The sequence below is a fragment of the Cupressus sempervirens genome, chromosome 2, assembly GCF_028749045.1.
Source record: "Cupressus sempervirens isolate cs-2001-9-10 chromosome 2, ASM2874904v1, whole genome shotgun sequence".
In the NCBI taxonomy this organism is placed as follows: domain Eukaryota; kingdom Viridiplantae; phylum Streptophyta; class Pinopsida; order Cupressales; family Cupressaceae; genus Cupressus; species Cupressus sempervirens.
Window position 1 is genome coordinate 712074118 of NC_143119.1, and position 13429 is coordinate 712087546.

A 13429-nucleotide genomic window follows, 5' to 3' on the forward strand; every position below is an offset into this window, starting at 1 on the left:
CTCAATTAGCAACAATCCAGGAAAGCCAGCACCCCTGCTTTGTTACTTTTTACTATAAAAAATAATCCAGAAGGGTTGATGCAGGGTATTCATAAATAAAGGTGCTGATCACCACTACCGTAAGACTATCAAAGCCCGGACTAAAGAACTGGCAATATCATCAAATACCACAAAAGGAAGTCAACACATGATGGAGTGGAAGAGACAAAAAACTGTAGTGTGAAGAGCAAAATCTTACACTTAAGCTGATTATTACCGTGTCAATTTTCAAGGCCAACAAAAGACTGGGCAGACCATTTAAATGAATTTTATAAATTATTAAAAATAAAAAATGACTTCATTGCTGGTTCAAAAGATAAACCTGCAGGAGTCAGGATAATGAACCATTCAGTCCAACGGTCAACCTTATTGTTTGAAGATGGATTCCCTCTTAGCATGTGAGATGTTTACAGAGTGTGGTGCTTTGCTTTTACCCCAACTTCTGTAATTGGCACAGAACTTGCCCAGTGAAAATTTATCTGTGATTTTAACATGATGACCTCACTGACCATCTGTATTTGGCATGTTAAGTGGCATACATGGAGGAAAAAAGCCATGAAACTCACTGATAAAGTTGTATAGATTTGCAAGATCATACTGGAAAGAGAATTTTATTTTCTTCCCATTGAGGAAAGCTTAGAAGCAAAGCTCTTGATAATATGTATAAATAATGCTTCCATCCATCAATAGCCTGAATAAAGTCTTCATAATTGAATCTGTGTTGGTCTTCATGAGAAGATGCAGGGTAATCTACAATGCAATCAGGCAGTGCAGTGTCTTGTACTCTGAACTTTTTACATAAAAAATTTCTTAACAAATTACAACTGTGTGCCTGTAACTCTCTATGACCAGCAGATGCTCCTGTAGCAGTTTCTGCTCCAAAACCATAACAATAATCCTCCACACAATTGCTTGGCCGCTTCCAAAATTTCCAATGGTAAAACAGGACAACCTGGTCATTAGTTCAGAAATTAGCTTGACAGATAACTGGCTAGCAATCTACATTATGTGACAGAGGCAGATTATCGAGCATATGAATACAAGACAAATGGTAAACAAGAAGCAAATTATTTTTAGTTTACTCCATGGTAAAAATAAGAAGTTACCTGAAGAGCATGTAAACTGTTTCTAAATAGCTCAGGCAGCAGAATTCCTTTCTGTTTCAGTTGCAGTGTCTTATCAAGGGAATCTGAAGAATACAATGTATAATCATGGTTGGTTTCTTTCATCTTTGTTTCACATTCCTTCAAGTTGCCCTGATCCTTATCAAAACAAAACTCAAAACCAAGTAATAGTATTCTGGCCCAACGGATGTCAAAACCTAAGTCTTGTTCTTCAAGACCAACAAAAAAATCATGTGCCTCTTCCGTCATAAGATGGTCCCGGTTTACCCAATACATTTTATCCGATGCAGGCGAAGGAAGCCAGTTTTCTAAAATGAAATCTGAAAAAAAATGCAAATACCCAGATCCATTATGACTAGTTACAGTTTCTAAATCAATTAGTTCTGCACTTTTTGAAGAAGATTCTTGCATTATCATCTTCTTGGCCCCATAGGACATAGGCAAATTAGAATCAGTATCCTTGACTCCATCAGGGTTTAAAAAAGGATTAAGGCAATTAGAAAGTTGACTGATGAGCTTGGCATCCTCGTTATGTGAACTATCACGTGTGAACCATAGTGTTAATGTACATCGCTCCCCTTCAGTGATCTGCAAGGATGCATATACATGCAGCCAAGGATAAGAATGTTACATACAACAATACATGATGCTATTAGTATTTACCACAGCCAAAACATCCATAGCATTAATTTAAGAGACAGAAAGACACAAAGAAAGTTCTAGCCTCTAAACAAAAAGATACTGAAAAAACTTGGTCTTTATGGCAAAGTTCAAAATATTTAAGATTATATTCAATTTACAGAGTTCAAAAAAATTAAACACACCTACCAGAAACATGGGAGTGCCAACATTGAGTCCATCAAATGCTTGTTCAGATTATTTTCATTATCATATTCCTTGGATCACAAGACATACACATTGAACTGAAGAACATATTTTATTAAATGGATGAGCAAATTGCTTCTGGAGATGATAGTAGGAAGTCGCAGATGCGAAGAGTAGATAACACTCTGTTGGGATGCTTTCTTAAGACTACATAGATTATTACCATCAGATAGTTTCAACTGTTAAGTTCTTCAACCTCCAATCACTTTAGCAGGGTATAAGATGATTACAAAAGGGGATTGTGGAGCTTTTATAGCATCATTTTCAACCTCTCCTTTGCGGGCATTGTTGTTCTTTTCAGTGTTGCTTGGCTGTTGTTCTCCTACAGATGGGTCCAGAAAACCAGCCCTAATTTTAGTGTTGAATCTCCTCTGGCAAGTCGCAGAAGCCGAGACAAGATTAAATTTGTTAATGCTTTATCTTGTTCCTCTTAAAAGGTGACTTCTTGAGAGACTTTGAAGATATTGACAAACATGGATTTACACAAGTTTGTCAAATGGTTGTTTCTAAGGAAAAACAACCAGAGGACTGTACCCTAATTGAACTCAAATTTTGTATTGAGACTGTAAAGGCAGGTGCCAATATCCTTAAAGAGTTAATAGAAATATTATTTAATGATGCTCAACATGGCATTACATGTTCATTCAATCTAACCTTGTTATTTCTACAATGATGGCATGAGAGAGAGAGACAGACAGGGAGAGAGAGTTTTGAAGTTGAACACAAATTCAATAAATTGTTTAGAAAAGACCAGGGTGCAACCACTATTTAATAGGTAAAAAATGGAAAAATTAGTCTACAACGTATTGTATCTCTGGCAGAGAACGAGCAACTTTCTTACAGCCAGGCAATAATTCAGTTTGAATAAGTGTTAAGGAAGTCAATAGAATTGCCAGAGGTGAGAAACTCTAAAAGCATTTCAAAAGCTTTCAAAATGAAAAGGTCCACCCAAAGAGACAACATATTGAACTGATTAAATATTTTTGTAATAGAATGTCTGTTTTTGATAAAGCGAATGTTATTTCTTGTAAATTGTAAATTGAAATTGCGAAAAGAATGTAATTAACTGTAACATCTTTTTATAAAGTCATCATGCATGTCAATGCACTTATTTTAATCAAGTGTGTTGTAAAAAAGATGCGATAATAATTTCTGTAAAAGGTGCACACAATTCTTATGTTTCAAAAATATTAAGTTCTTTTGTGATTTTGAAGCTAAAGAAGTATCCTTTATTTCCTCGAACTTTGTGTCAAGACCATTAATGCATAAAATGATATTTACTACTTTACTATTTGATTCTCTAGTGTGCAGAATTTGGTTCATCTAAGTTTTAAATCTTTTAAATTCAAGTGCATCAAGTTTCACCCATTACAAGCATGTCGCTTTTTAACTCCGTTTCTCTTCAGAAACACATGCAATTGTGTTGGTGTAAAATTTCAAAAATATTAAAAAATAATTTGCATGTATATATATCTGACAATTTGTATCTGCAAGATGACCCGCAGGTGCAACACTGCAACACCCTGTCGAATTCAACTATTTAAATCTACTCGATCTCATGGATCAATCACAACTACATTTGATCTCCTTTGAGCTCTTCTTGGTAGTAATTCAAGGCAACCAAGAAAGCAAAATTTTTACAACTTCGAAGCACCAAATATTTTTCTTACTTTTCTATGCTTTTCCAGACTTCTTTTATGCTTCTAGATTCTTGCCTTACATCTCCATTCGTGTTCCACATGGACTCATATTAATCTAAAGTTTCTGCATTTAGTTTATTTTTATTTTTAATTTATGGCCACAGTTCTACAATTTTTTCAATTGCAGGGTTTGTAGTGCAACAATTAAATTTGTTTTTCTCTGTTTTTCAATTCTAGAGTTGCACTTTGTACCCAATTGATGAAGGGTGCTCCCTTAATACCACAAACACATAACAAAAAATAGAGAAACAACAATTTCACAAGAACAAAAAATGGGCTTCTTATTATCTCCAAAAGTATGGAATTACAGATTTTAGAAATACAATATGCAAAGCCACGTGGGCGCTTTCCTTACAATATTTTGCAAGACAGAGTTGCAAACCCCACCAAAACTGCCTAGACAAAATATAGGTCATTTTCCACTGCCCGGGAAGGTTCTAGACATCTAGCCTTAACCTTTGAGACCGACCAACCCTAAAATTATATTATTTTATTACATAGAATGTGAAAACAATTACAAATTATATTTCCGGATAGCTCATCTTCCGAAGACCATAACTTACAAACCGTTGACCCAATTGGCTATTATAACCCATTTTCAAAAACGGCAGCTCCTATTCTATAACAAGTGATGGTGCAAGCGTCCATTAGACAAGGTTTGACCCCTTTTTGGAGCCTCTAAGCCCCTCAAAACTGAGCTCAAAGTTTTTATACCAAAAATTTATACCGAAAATCTGCAATAACTTCACCAATACATAAGATATGGCAATGAAACCTGTCTGGCAAGTTGATATATCTAAGATGAACCTCCACTGTGAAATTAGAACATTCTGAGCTCTTATGACCAACTTACTAAAAACAGTAAGCTTCTAAAAAATAAGAACTCTTGTATTAAAACAACCCTTAGTGAAAAGACAAAAATAGAAATATTTTTTGGCGATGCAAGATTGCCCTTAAACCCAAGATGCTCCTGCATCACCAATGGCCTCAAGTGGAGGCCCAAGCATTGGGAACAAGGATTGTCATGTCCCCTTCTCCACACTAGTGTTATGGCGCCAGGTTAATCTATCTCCACATCCGGATAGATTAACGGCATTAACTATCAGGATGCCTACCAGTCACGTTGGAGATTTTTTCTTAAGTACTTCAATTATTATATTAAAGTGTGTGGATAAAGTTACTTTATGTTATGAAGTCATTTACTTTATAAAGTGACTTAAGTGACTTCAGGACGAAAAATGTTGTTTTATCCCACATCCCTTATTTCAATGTTTTCCCCTCACTTCGAGGTTATAAAAGAAGGGAACTTGCATTGGGATTCACACACAAGAATTTATGAATAGAAATATTGCAAGTTCTGGATGTTTTAATGTGACTGGTCTAAAACTGTGAGGACGAAATCCCTCAAGTTTAGAGATTCCAAGGGAGTTGGACGTCACCCCAATCTTCCTTTCATATAGTATTGTACAAGTTGGGCAGAAAATCAGCAATAGAAGAGGTGTTCAAAAATCAAATCAAATGGAGGTAAGTGCAGTTGAGCAAGCCAACAAACACTTAGTTTGAATCCATGGTTTTGAGTTTCCAGTGGTAGAATCGTATTTTGGACGCAAGAGCTAGTATTTTATGGGAATAACCAAGGGAGAATGAGGTGGAAGACACCCCCCACAATATAGCGTGGGAACATGAGTATACTGGCAGGAGAGGCACCATTCCAGTTCACTGATAGAGCCTTCTACATTGGCATTTTCCTACACAACAAATACCTTCATCGGCATTAGAAGATTGCAAGAAGAGTTTCTACATAGGTCAGTTGCTGGTGTAACTCTCACTAATCGTGGAAGGTTGCAGGTTCCGCAAACAACAGTTAAGTGTCTTTGGAGAGCCGCGACAGTCTTAGGGAACACGGGTACATCTTCCGCAACAACAGGGATCTTAAGCACACCCTCAGCTAAGGGTCACGACAAAACACATGAAGATTGCTAGCCTATTAGCCGCTAGCCTATTATACAGATGGTATTAGGGTGCAGACGTTCTTGGTACTAGGATGGAGTATTGGAAGAAGTGAGGAGGAACCAGTTCGCCATTAAGATTATCTCTAGCTTTGACTGTATGTACTTCCTTGTTAATCCTTAAGTATAGCATTATTCATAGATACTGTTCTCAGAATTTAAGTATATAGTTGTTGGATTGGCAATTTTATCACACTTGTTGCAATATTAGTGTGCTGGAGACCATTTAGAAATCTGGTGGAAAGATTCAATTTCTTTGTTGTTTTAGCAATCTTCAATATATCATTTCCGCTAATAACTTCTACATCAACACTCAGTATTTAATTGTACCAAACTGGACTTCTTGACATTTGTTTGACGAAATTACCTTGAGACATAGTCCAATAATTTAACTCTAGCCCAGCCAAGAATATCACAGTGGTATCAGAGCCAGGAGACCTTCCATCTTGTGGGAAATAACAATTTTTTTGCAGACCAATTTTTATTCAAAATGACAGCCAGGAATGAGTAAAAGACAACATAAATTTAGTCACCTACAGCCGAAACAAGCAAATTCTTCAAAGCATATCGATATTGAAGATAGTTTTATAGTGGATGAAGAAATAACATTTGGAACAAGTGAACAAGCTGATATTACTCAAAAGGTTGATCATTTGGGACAGGTTGAACCGGAAAACAACGTTCAAATGGCACATAATGAGACGAAACAGGAACGTGAAGTAAGGGAAACATTGTAGGCTATCAGAGATGGACAAAACAATATTGCCAATGCTCTTCAACAACTAGCAGATACTATGCAGTAGTTGGCCCCGATCCATAGAAGAGCTCCGAGCCATCACAGTGGAGGCCGTAGTATAGATGGGTCTCCCCAAGCTGCTAGAGCTCCCACACAACACTGATAGGCCCTTAATGCCAGTTTTTAATGTAGAAGAAGCAATGCCACCAGCAGCTCCAAATTTATTACCGAACAATGTTATGGCAATGTTTGATGAATGGGATTTGTTTCTAGACCCAATTAAACAAAATCTAACTTTTGTCCAGTATTTAAATTAGAAAAGAGAGGCTGATAGAGAGCAACAGGAACAAAGACCGAGGGCACCTAATAGGGACCTAAAACATGCTATGAACAAACTAACTCTGCCCACCTTTGATGGTAGTGGTCAGACATCCGCTAGAGATTGGATTCACAGGCTTGATACCTACTTGACACTTAAACCCATGGCTGAAGCAGAAGCCATCATCTTTGCAACTATGCACCTTGAGGGAGTTGCGTATGATTGGTGGCTGTTTACCGTATGGATTAATTAAGCAACGCACACAGGAAATAGACACGAACACGAATAGCAAACAGCAGAACTATTATTATTATTCGCATATACCAACAGTACATCATGCTTTTCCCATATCATAATGATCCCTACAATGCTTCCCGAAGGGGTTATAAATACTTTCCAATGAACCTTCCCGAAGGTATCGGTCGGCCAAGTACATTATACTCGCCACAAACTGTTTTACCCGTCGGCTACATAACAAAACTTCTACCGAAGGGACTTGTCGGCCGATGCACAATTTCTACCGACGACATCATCCCCCCCAAAAAGAAAAGTCGTCCCCTGACGACTAGCAAAATTAGGAGACAACCCACAATCAAGAAAAAAGAAAAACTAGAGAGAAGGAAGGTTCCCAGAAGAGTGCTGATGACGACGCAACTCATACACCTGGTCAGTCCGGATGCGCAGATCTGTCTGAATCTATCAATTAACTTCTACGGCCTCCTTCAGTAGAAGTGCAGCATCCATAGCCTGTCTCTTGGCCAACTGTAACTCATGCTCTGCTGCATCTTTATCCCGGATAGCTGCGTCCTTCTCCTGTACCACTGCTGCCATATCCTTCAAGAGTTTTGCCCGTTCTGCTGCCCATACTGCCTGCTTGTCGGCCAAATCAGTGGCTATCTTTTCTATTGCCTCTTTTTCAACTGCTAGAGATCTCTGAGCTGCAACACTGTCTGCTGCCCTATCCGCCTCCGCGCGCTGCCGCGCATAGTAAACTTCTTTGTACAGTCCCACGATCTCATGTGCCAACTTCATCATTGGAGTGTCACTCGGTCCCAACTCCGGCTCAGTGGCCCAATCTGCCAACATTTCTGGTGTCTCAACTGCCGGCCACCCTCTATCAACAAAGCAAGTTTGAAATCGCTTAGGACATATCCCACGAATGTACGCACGAATCAAATGCCACTCCCTTCGCCGAGTGAGAGCCTGAATCGCCACATCATGCCTTTTCTTTAATGCAGATTTCATAGTCTTGAGGTAGTCCCTGCACCTGTCCTCATCCGACCCGTAATCCTCCTTGGCGAAGTCCTCGAATGACCATTCGGGATCACTATTGTCCTCCTCATCAGCGGGAGCCATGCCCACATCCGGTGCCGCCTCCTCTGCTGTCGGCGCAATCACGGCATGTGGCATTCCCTCCTCCTGAGACTGAGGCTCTGGTACAGGTGCTACTCCTGAATAGCTGGGGGACTGAATGGACGGGCCACTCTCGTCAGGGACGAGTCGGAACTCCTGCCTCAGAAAAACACTGGCTCTATCCATGACCTCTGGTTGCACTGGGTCCGTACACTCTTGTACTCCTTCGTCTGGTACGTTGTCTACTGGAAGTGCCTGAGCTTCTGCTGACTGTGCTGCTGTAACAACTGCTGTTGGCTGACTTATGGCCGACGCCACGGGTGCTGCTACCGGAAGTGCTTCAGGAGCTACAGAAATCTCTCGGTCAACGGGTGCGGCCAAGTGGGCAAAGCCGACCGTAAATCCTACCCCCGGCCGGACAGGAGAGGGTCGTACCCCATGTTGCCATGGTGCGGCTAGTGTGATTGCCTGGTGGGATCCTCCAGTCATCAATATTGGTCGCTGAGTCTGCCCAAATCCTGGAATGTGAGCCATGTGTAAGCCTCGGGGTAACAACTCGGAAGTCATAGGAACCGTAGTACGCGGAAATAGCAAGGGGGTAGCCGTGACAATCTGAACCGCCTCATTATCCTCGCCCTCGCCTTCTTCTTCCTCCACACTATCCTGCTCAGAAGATGTCTCCTATCGGCCGCTGTCAGTATCATTTGCCATGTCCATCCAGGGCCTCTTTTGACCTGCTGAACCCTTCTGCCCAGAGATTGTGTCCAAGTGCTTCCATTGCATGATAGGAGGTTCTCCTGGAGCCAGTGGTCCAGGCTATGCCTCAATCTCCTCTGTTGGAATCACCCATGCTACAGCATCCAAGAATAGACCAATGGCGTAATGAGGCATATAGAAAGTCTTCTGCTGGAGAGTCATGAATTCATGCATCCGTTCAGCCAGCACAGACGCCCAATCATACACTTTCCCAGTCATTATGCCGTTCATCATGAACACCTGCGGAAATGTGATATCCGATGCCCTAGAGGATCCCGTGAGCCTGCTTTTGACTAAGTCCATCAGACACTGCCATGGCCCTTCCAGAATGTCGGTTTTCTTTAAACCCCTCCCCTTTGATGTCTTGGCTAATGCTGCCTATTCGGCTTCAGTTAAATCTCCACACACTAATTTGACTAAAAATAGTTTTCCATCCTTTGGAATTTTCTTCGGCTGAATCTTCCTGCCCTGCTGCCCTGGAATGCCAAAAACCCGTGTGAAATTTGCTGCTTTGAATGATACCACTAAGTTCCGTCCCAAATACTGAAATGTGCTTCTGCGAGAGGCTCTGCCATATGTTTCAATCATGGTACGCAGATACCCTTCATACTCTCTAATGCAAAAAATCGGCATCTGAATGGCCCATTCAACCTGTGCTCTTCTGATGCTTGCTTTGACTGGATGGTCATCAGGGGTTTCATGCCACCATTTCCGGCAATCCATTCCATTTAATCCCTCAAATTGTATACTCTGTGGTGTGACTTCAGCTGTTGCAGGTGCTATGGTCTTGCGCTTCTCCTTGCCACTGCTCGAGCCTTCATTCAAATTACCTGTACCTACCATGCTTCTGCCTTCCACAAGTTTGAACAGTGCTAATTGTTTTTCCATTGACGTTTACCTGCAGACTCCATTAATTATATTTATCTTTTTCTAACGGTCTCCCAAATCCAGTGCAGAATTCTTCCAAGTCCGTACGGTGAAGAGTTCTTTCAAAAATATGTATGGTAAATGACCACTCTTGACATAACAAAGCCGTACCTTTAAAATAAACCACAAATCCGTACCATAATTTCCCTCTCAAATTCGTACGGTGGTTGAAAATCCGTCCAATGCAGAAGTTAGAAGAAGAATCACATAACAAAGCCGTACCTTTTAAAAAAGACCTCAAATCCGTACCATAATTTCCCTCTCAAATCCGTACGGTGGTTGCATTCGTTGCACGCCTGAGAAAAATGCAGAATCCGTACAGCATGTATTATTTTTTCAAAATCCGTACGTCGCTTATTCAAGTCTGTATTGCTCAAGACTCCAGGAAAACCCGTACATTGCCTTCAGTTTCACTCTCTTTGAAATCCGTAAACCACAGGGATGCATTTCTGATGGAATCCGTACTACTTGAAAACTTGTACAACAAGTGGAGATTTCTGTACACGCAAAAGTATCAAGGAAAGCCGTACATCAGGGAAAACCGTACGGTCAAACAGCAAAGAAGCCCGTACATCAAGAAAGCCGTACGGTCCGACCTATAACATGGAGATCTGCACATCAAGAAGCCGTACGGCCAGACATGGAAATCGTACATTAAGAAAGCCGTACGCTCAGGCTTTATAAAATGGAAAAACCGTACGGTGCTATAAATCCGTACTTAAGTTATGGAAAACCGTACGGCTGGAAACCGTACGATACTTTGTCCCTTTTTTTTTTTTTTAATAAAAAAAAAACAGTCAATTTTCCCTTCGACCGTCGTCACCGTCAGTCTGCAGTGACGGAGGGGCCTCCTAAAGGTCATTTCCTGATGCAGAAGTGTTTCGCTCGTGATATATCTTCAACTTCGACCCATTGACCGCCTGCGGCACTTCGTGTCCATCCAAGGTCCATAATTTGACTGCTCCATTGTCCCCAACTTCTCGGATCTGATACGGCCCAATCCACTTAACCTTGAACTTACCCGGTTTGATCTCATTTCGACCATCGTACTTTAATACCCACTGGCTGGGCTGGAACCTGTTCAGCTTTAGGTGCTTATCGTGCCATGCCTTCCGCCTATTCTGCGTTACTTCAGTTGCCCACTGTGCTAACAATCGCCTCTCTTCTAACCTGTTTAGTTTATACAGCCTTTCCCTTAAGCTTTCCATGTCGCCCAACTTGTTTTCTAGTGCTATCCGCAAGCTTGGTATCATAAATTCTGCTGGTACGACGGCCTCCTGTCCAAACATTAGTTGGAACGGCGTGTGTCCTGTGGTGGCTTTGTATGCTGTACGGTAAGCCCACAGAACAGAAGGTAATTTCTCTTCCCAATCCTCCCCTTCGACGGTGCAGGATTTGTATATAATTGATACCAGGATTTTGTTGGTAGCTTCGGCCTGTCCGTTTGCCCTTGGGTAGTACGAACTTGACAGCGAATGGTAAATCTTGAATTCCGTGGTGAGTAGTCGGATTACATGGTTGACAAAATGGCCTCCTCTATCGCTTGTTAATTGTAATGGAATGCCGTACCTAGTAATAATTTGCTCGTAAATAAACTGTGCTGTACTTACCGCTGAGTTGTCCGGTAGTGCACGCGCCTCCACCCATTTAGTCAAATACTCTATGGCAACCACAATGTATCGGCATCTTTTGGTTCGACTCGTCTTCAGGGGTCCTATGAAATCCAACCCCCATCGTTCAAAAAGCTCCTGAGCATGAGAAGGATTTAGAGGCATGAAATCTCTTTTCAAGGGTTTTCCAGCTCGCTGACATGTATCGCATGCAACAACCCATTTCCTGGCGTCATTGTATACTGTTGGCCACCATAACCCTGCTAGAAGTATTTTTCGTGCAGTTGTGTCCGGCCCCATGTGTCCTCTTGCCGGTCCTTCATGTGCTTCCTTCAATACCCGTGGAATTTCTTCCTTCAGGATACAACGCCGCAGGATCTGATCGGGTCCCATTTTATACAACAATCCATTAATCAGTTGGAATGTTCCACTCCGTATCACCAACTTCCGTTTTTCATTCGGTGGCATGGTATTTGGAAATTGTCTTGTTGACAAGTATTCGCCAATGCTTGTATACCATTCTGGTAGTGCAGCAATTTGAAACAGCTGTGCATTAGGAAAGTCATCATTTACACCGTTTGCCGGTTCTCCCGTTCTAATACGTGATAAATGATCCGTGCTTACATGTTTCTTTCCTGGCCGTACGATAATCTTGAAAGTAAACTCCTGCAACAGGAGTAACCATCGGCTGATTCTTCCTTGAATGATTGGTTTGTTGATCGTATACAACAGGGCCTGATGATCAACATAGAACACAAATGGAGTTGCCAACAAGTAATGTCGAAATTTCTGCACAGCATAGACCATCCCCAACGCTTCCCGTTCAGTTGTACTATAATTTTGTTCAGCTTTTGATAACAAACAGCTGGCGAAGTAGATCGGATGATCCAACCCGTGGCTTTTAGTCTGTGCGAGAGTTGCTCCGATCGCATAGTTTGATGCATCCACATGGACGTGAAACTCCTTCTGCCAATTAGGGTATGCTAAAATAGGTGTTGTAGCCAGACGTACCTTGAGTTCCTCGAATGCTTCATCTTGTGCGGTGTCCCATCGGAACGATTCTGTCTTGGAAGTTAACCTATCCAACAGATAGGCTATCTTTGCAAAATTCTTGATAAAACACCTGTAATATCCTATATGCCCAAGGAAAGATTTTACCTCTGTCACATTGGTGGACGGCTACATCTCCAATATGACTCGCACTTTGTCCGGATCTGTCTTCAGTCCTTCCTTACAAACTATGTGTCCGAGCAACCTTCTGTGTGGAACCATAAACCTGCACTTCTTCGGGTTGAGGGCCAAACGTGCACGGCGGCACCTTTCCATACAATCACCTAAGGCTGCCAGATGTTTGTCCTCCGTACTGAATACTTACCAATCATCCAAAAATGCCTTGAAGTTGCCGACGGACATCTTGTCAAAGATGTGTAGTATAATCCGCTGAAATGTTGCAGGCGCATTGCCCAGGCCGAACGGCATCTGATTATAGGCATAGACCCCATCTTCCACAACAAACGTCGTCTTCAGTTTATCCTCTTCTACGATTGAGATCTGATTGTAGCCGAAAAAACCATCCATAAATGAGTAGATCTCATGTCCCGCCACCTCCTCGAGAATGCTATCCGTGAATGGGATCGGGAACGGATCCTTGATGGTGATTGCATTCAAGCATCGGAAATCAACACATATTCGGATTTGAATGGAGTCCTTTTTCAGAGAGATCACGATCGGGGATACCCATTCACTAGTCTGTACCTTGAAAATAATTCCAGCTTCTAGCATCCGATTGATTTCTTCCGTAACTCGGGCCGCATAATTTTTGTTCATTCTGTAGGGCCTTTTCCGTACGGGTATTGCTCCTTCGATCAATGGAATGCGGTGCACACATAATTCAGGTGGTACGCCCTTCAGGTCCTTGTACGTCCATGCAAAGACATCCTTATATTCTAAAAATATCTTGAAGGCTGTTGC

The 13429-nt window shown here is 41.5% G+C and overlaps 1 protein-coding gene across 3 annotated transcripts in view; it reads right to left on the reverse strand.

The window, feature by feature from the left end:
- Positions 1 to 291: 291 nt before the first annotated feature.
- Positions 292 to 13429, reverse strand: part of LOC149575362 (2-oxoglutarate (2OG) and Fe(II)-dependent oxygenase superfamily protein) — a 221279-nt gene continuing 208141 nt past the window's right edge. For all 3 annotated transcript variants that reach the window (XM_089815131.1, XM_089815133.1, XM_089815132.1), the window contains 2 exons: positions 1146 to 1751; positions 292 to 991 (listed from right to left, as the gene is read on the reverse strand). In XM_089815131.1, coding sequence (XP_089671257.1) covers positions 632 to 991; positions 1146 to 1751 — 966 coding nt within the window. In that variant the 3' untranslated portion in view covers positions 292 to 631. The remainder of the gene's footprint in view (positions 992 to 1145; positions 1752 to 13429) is intronic.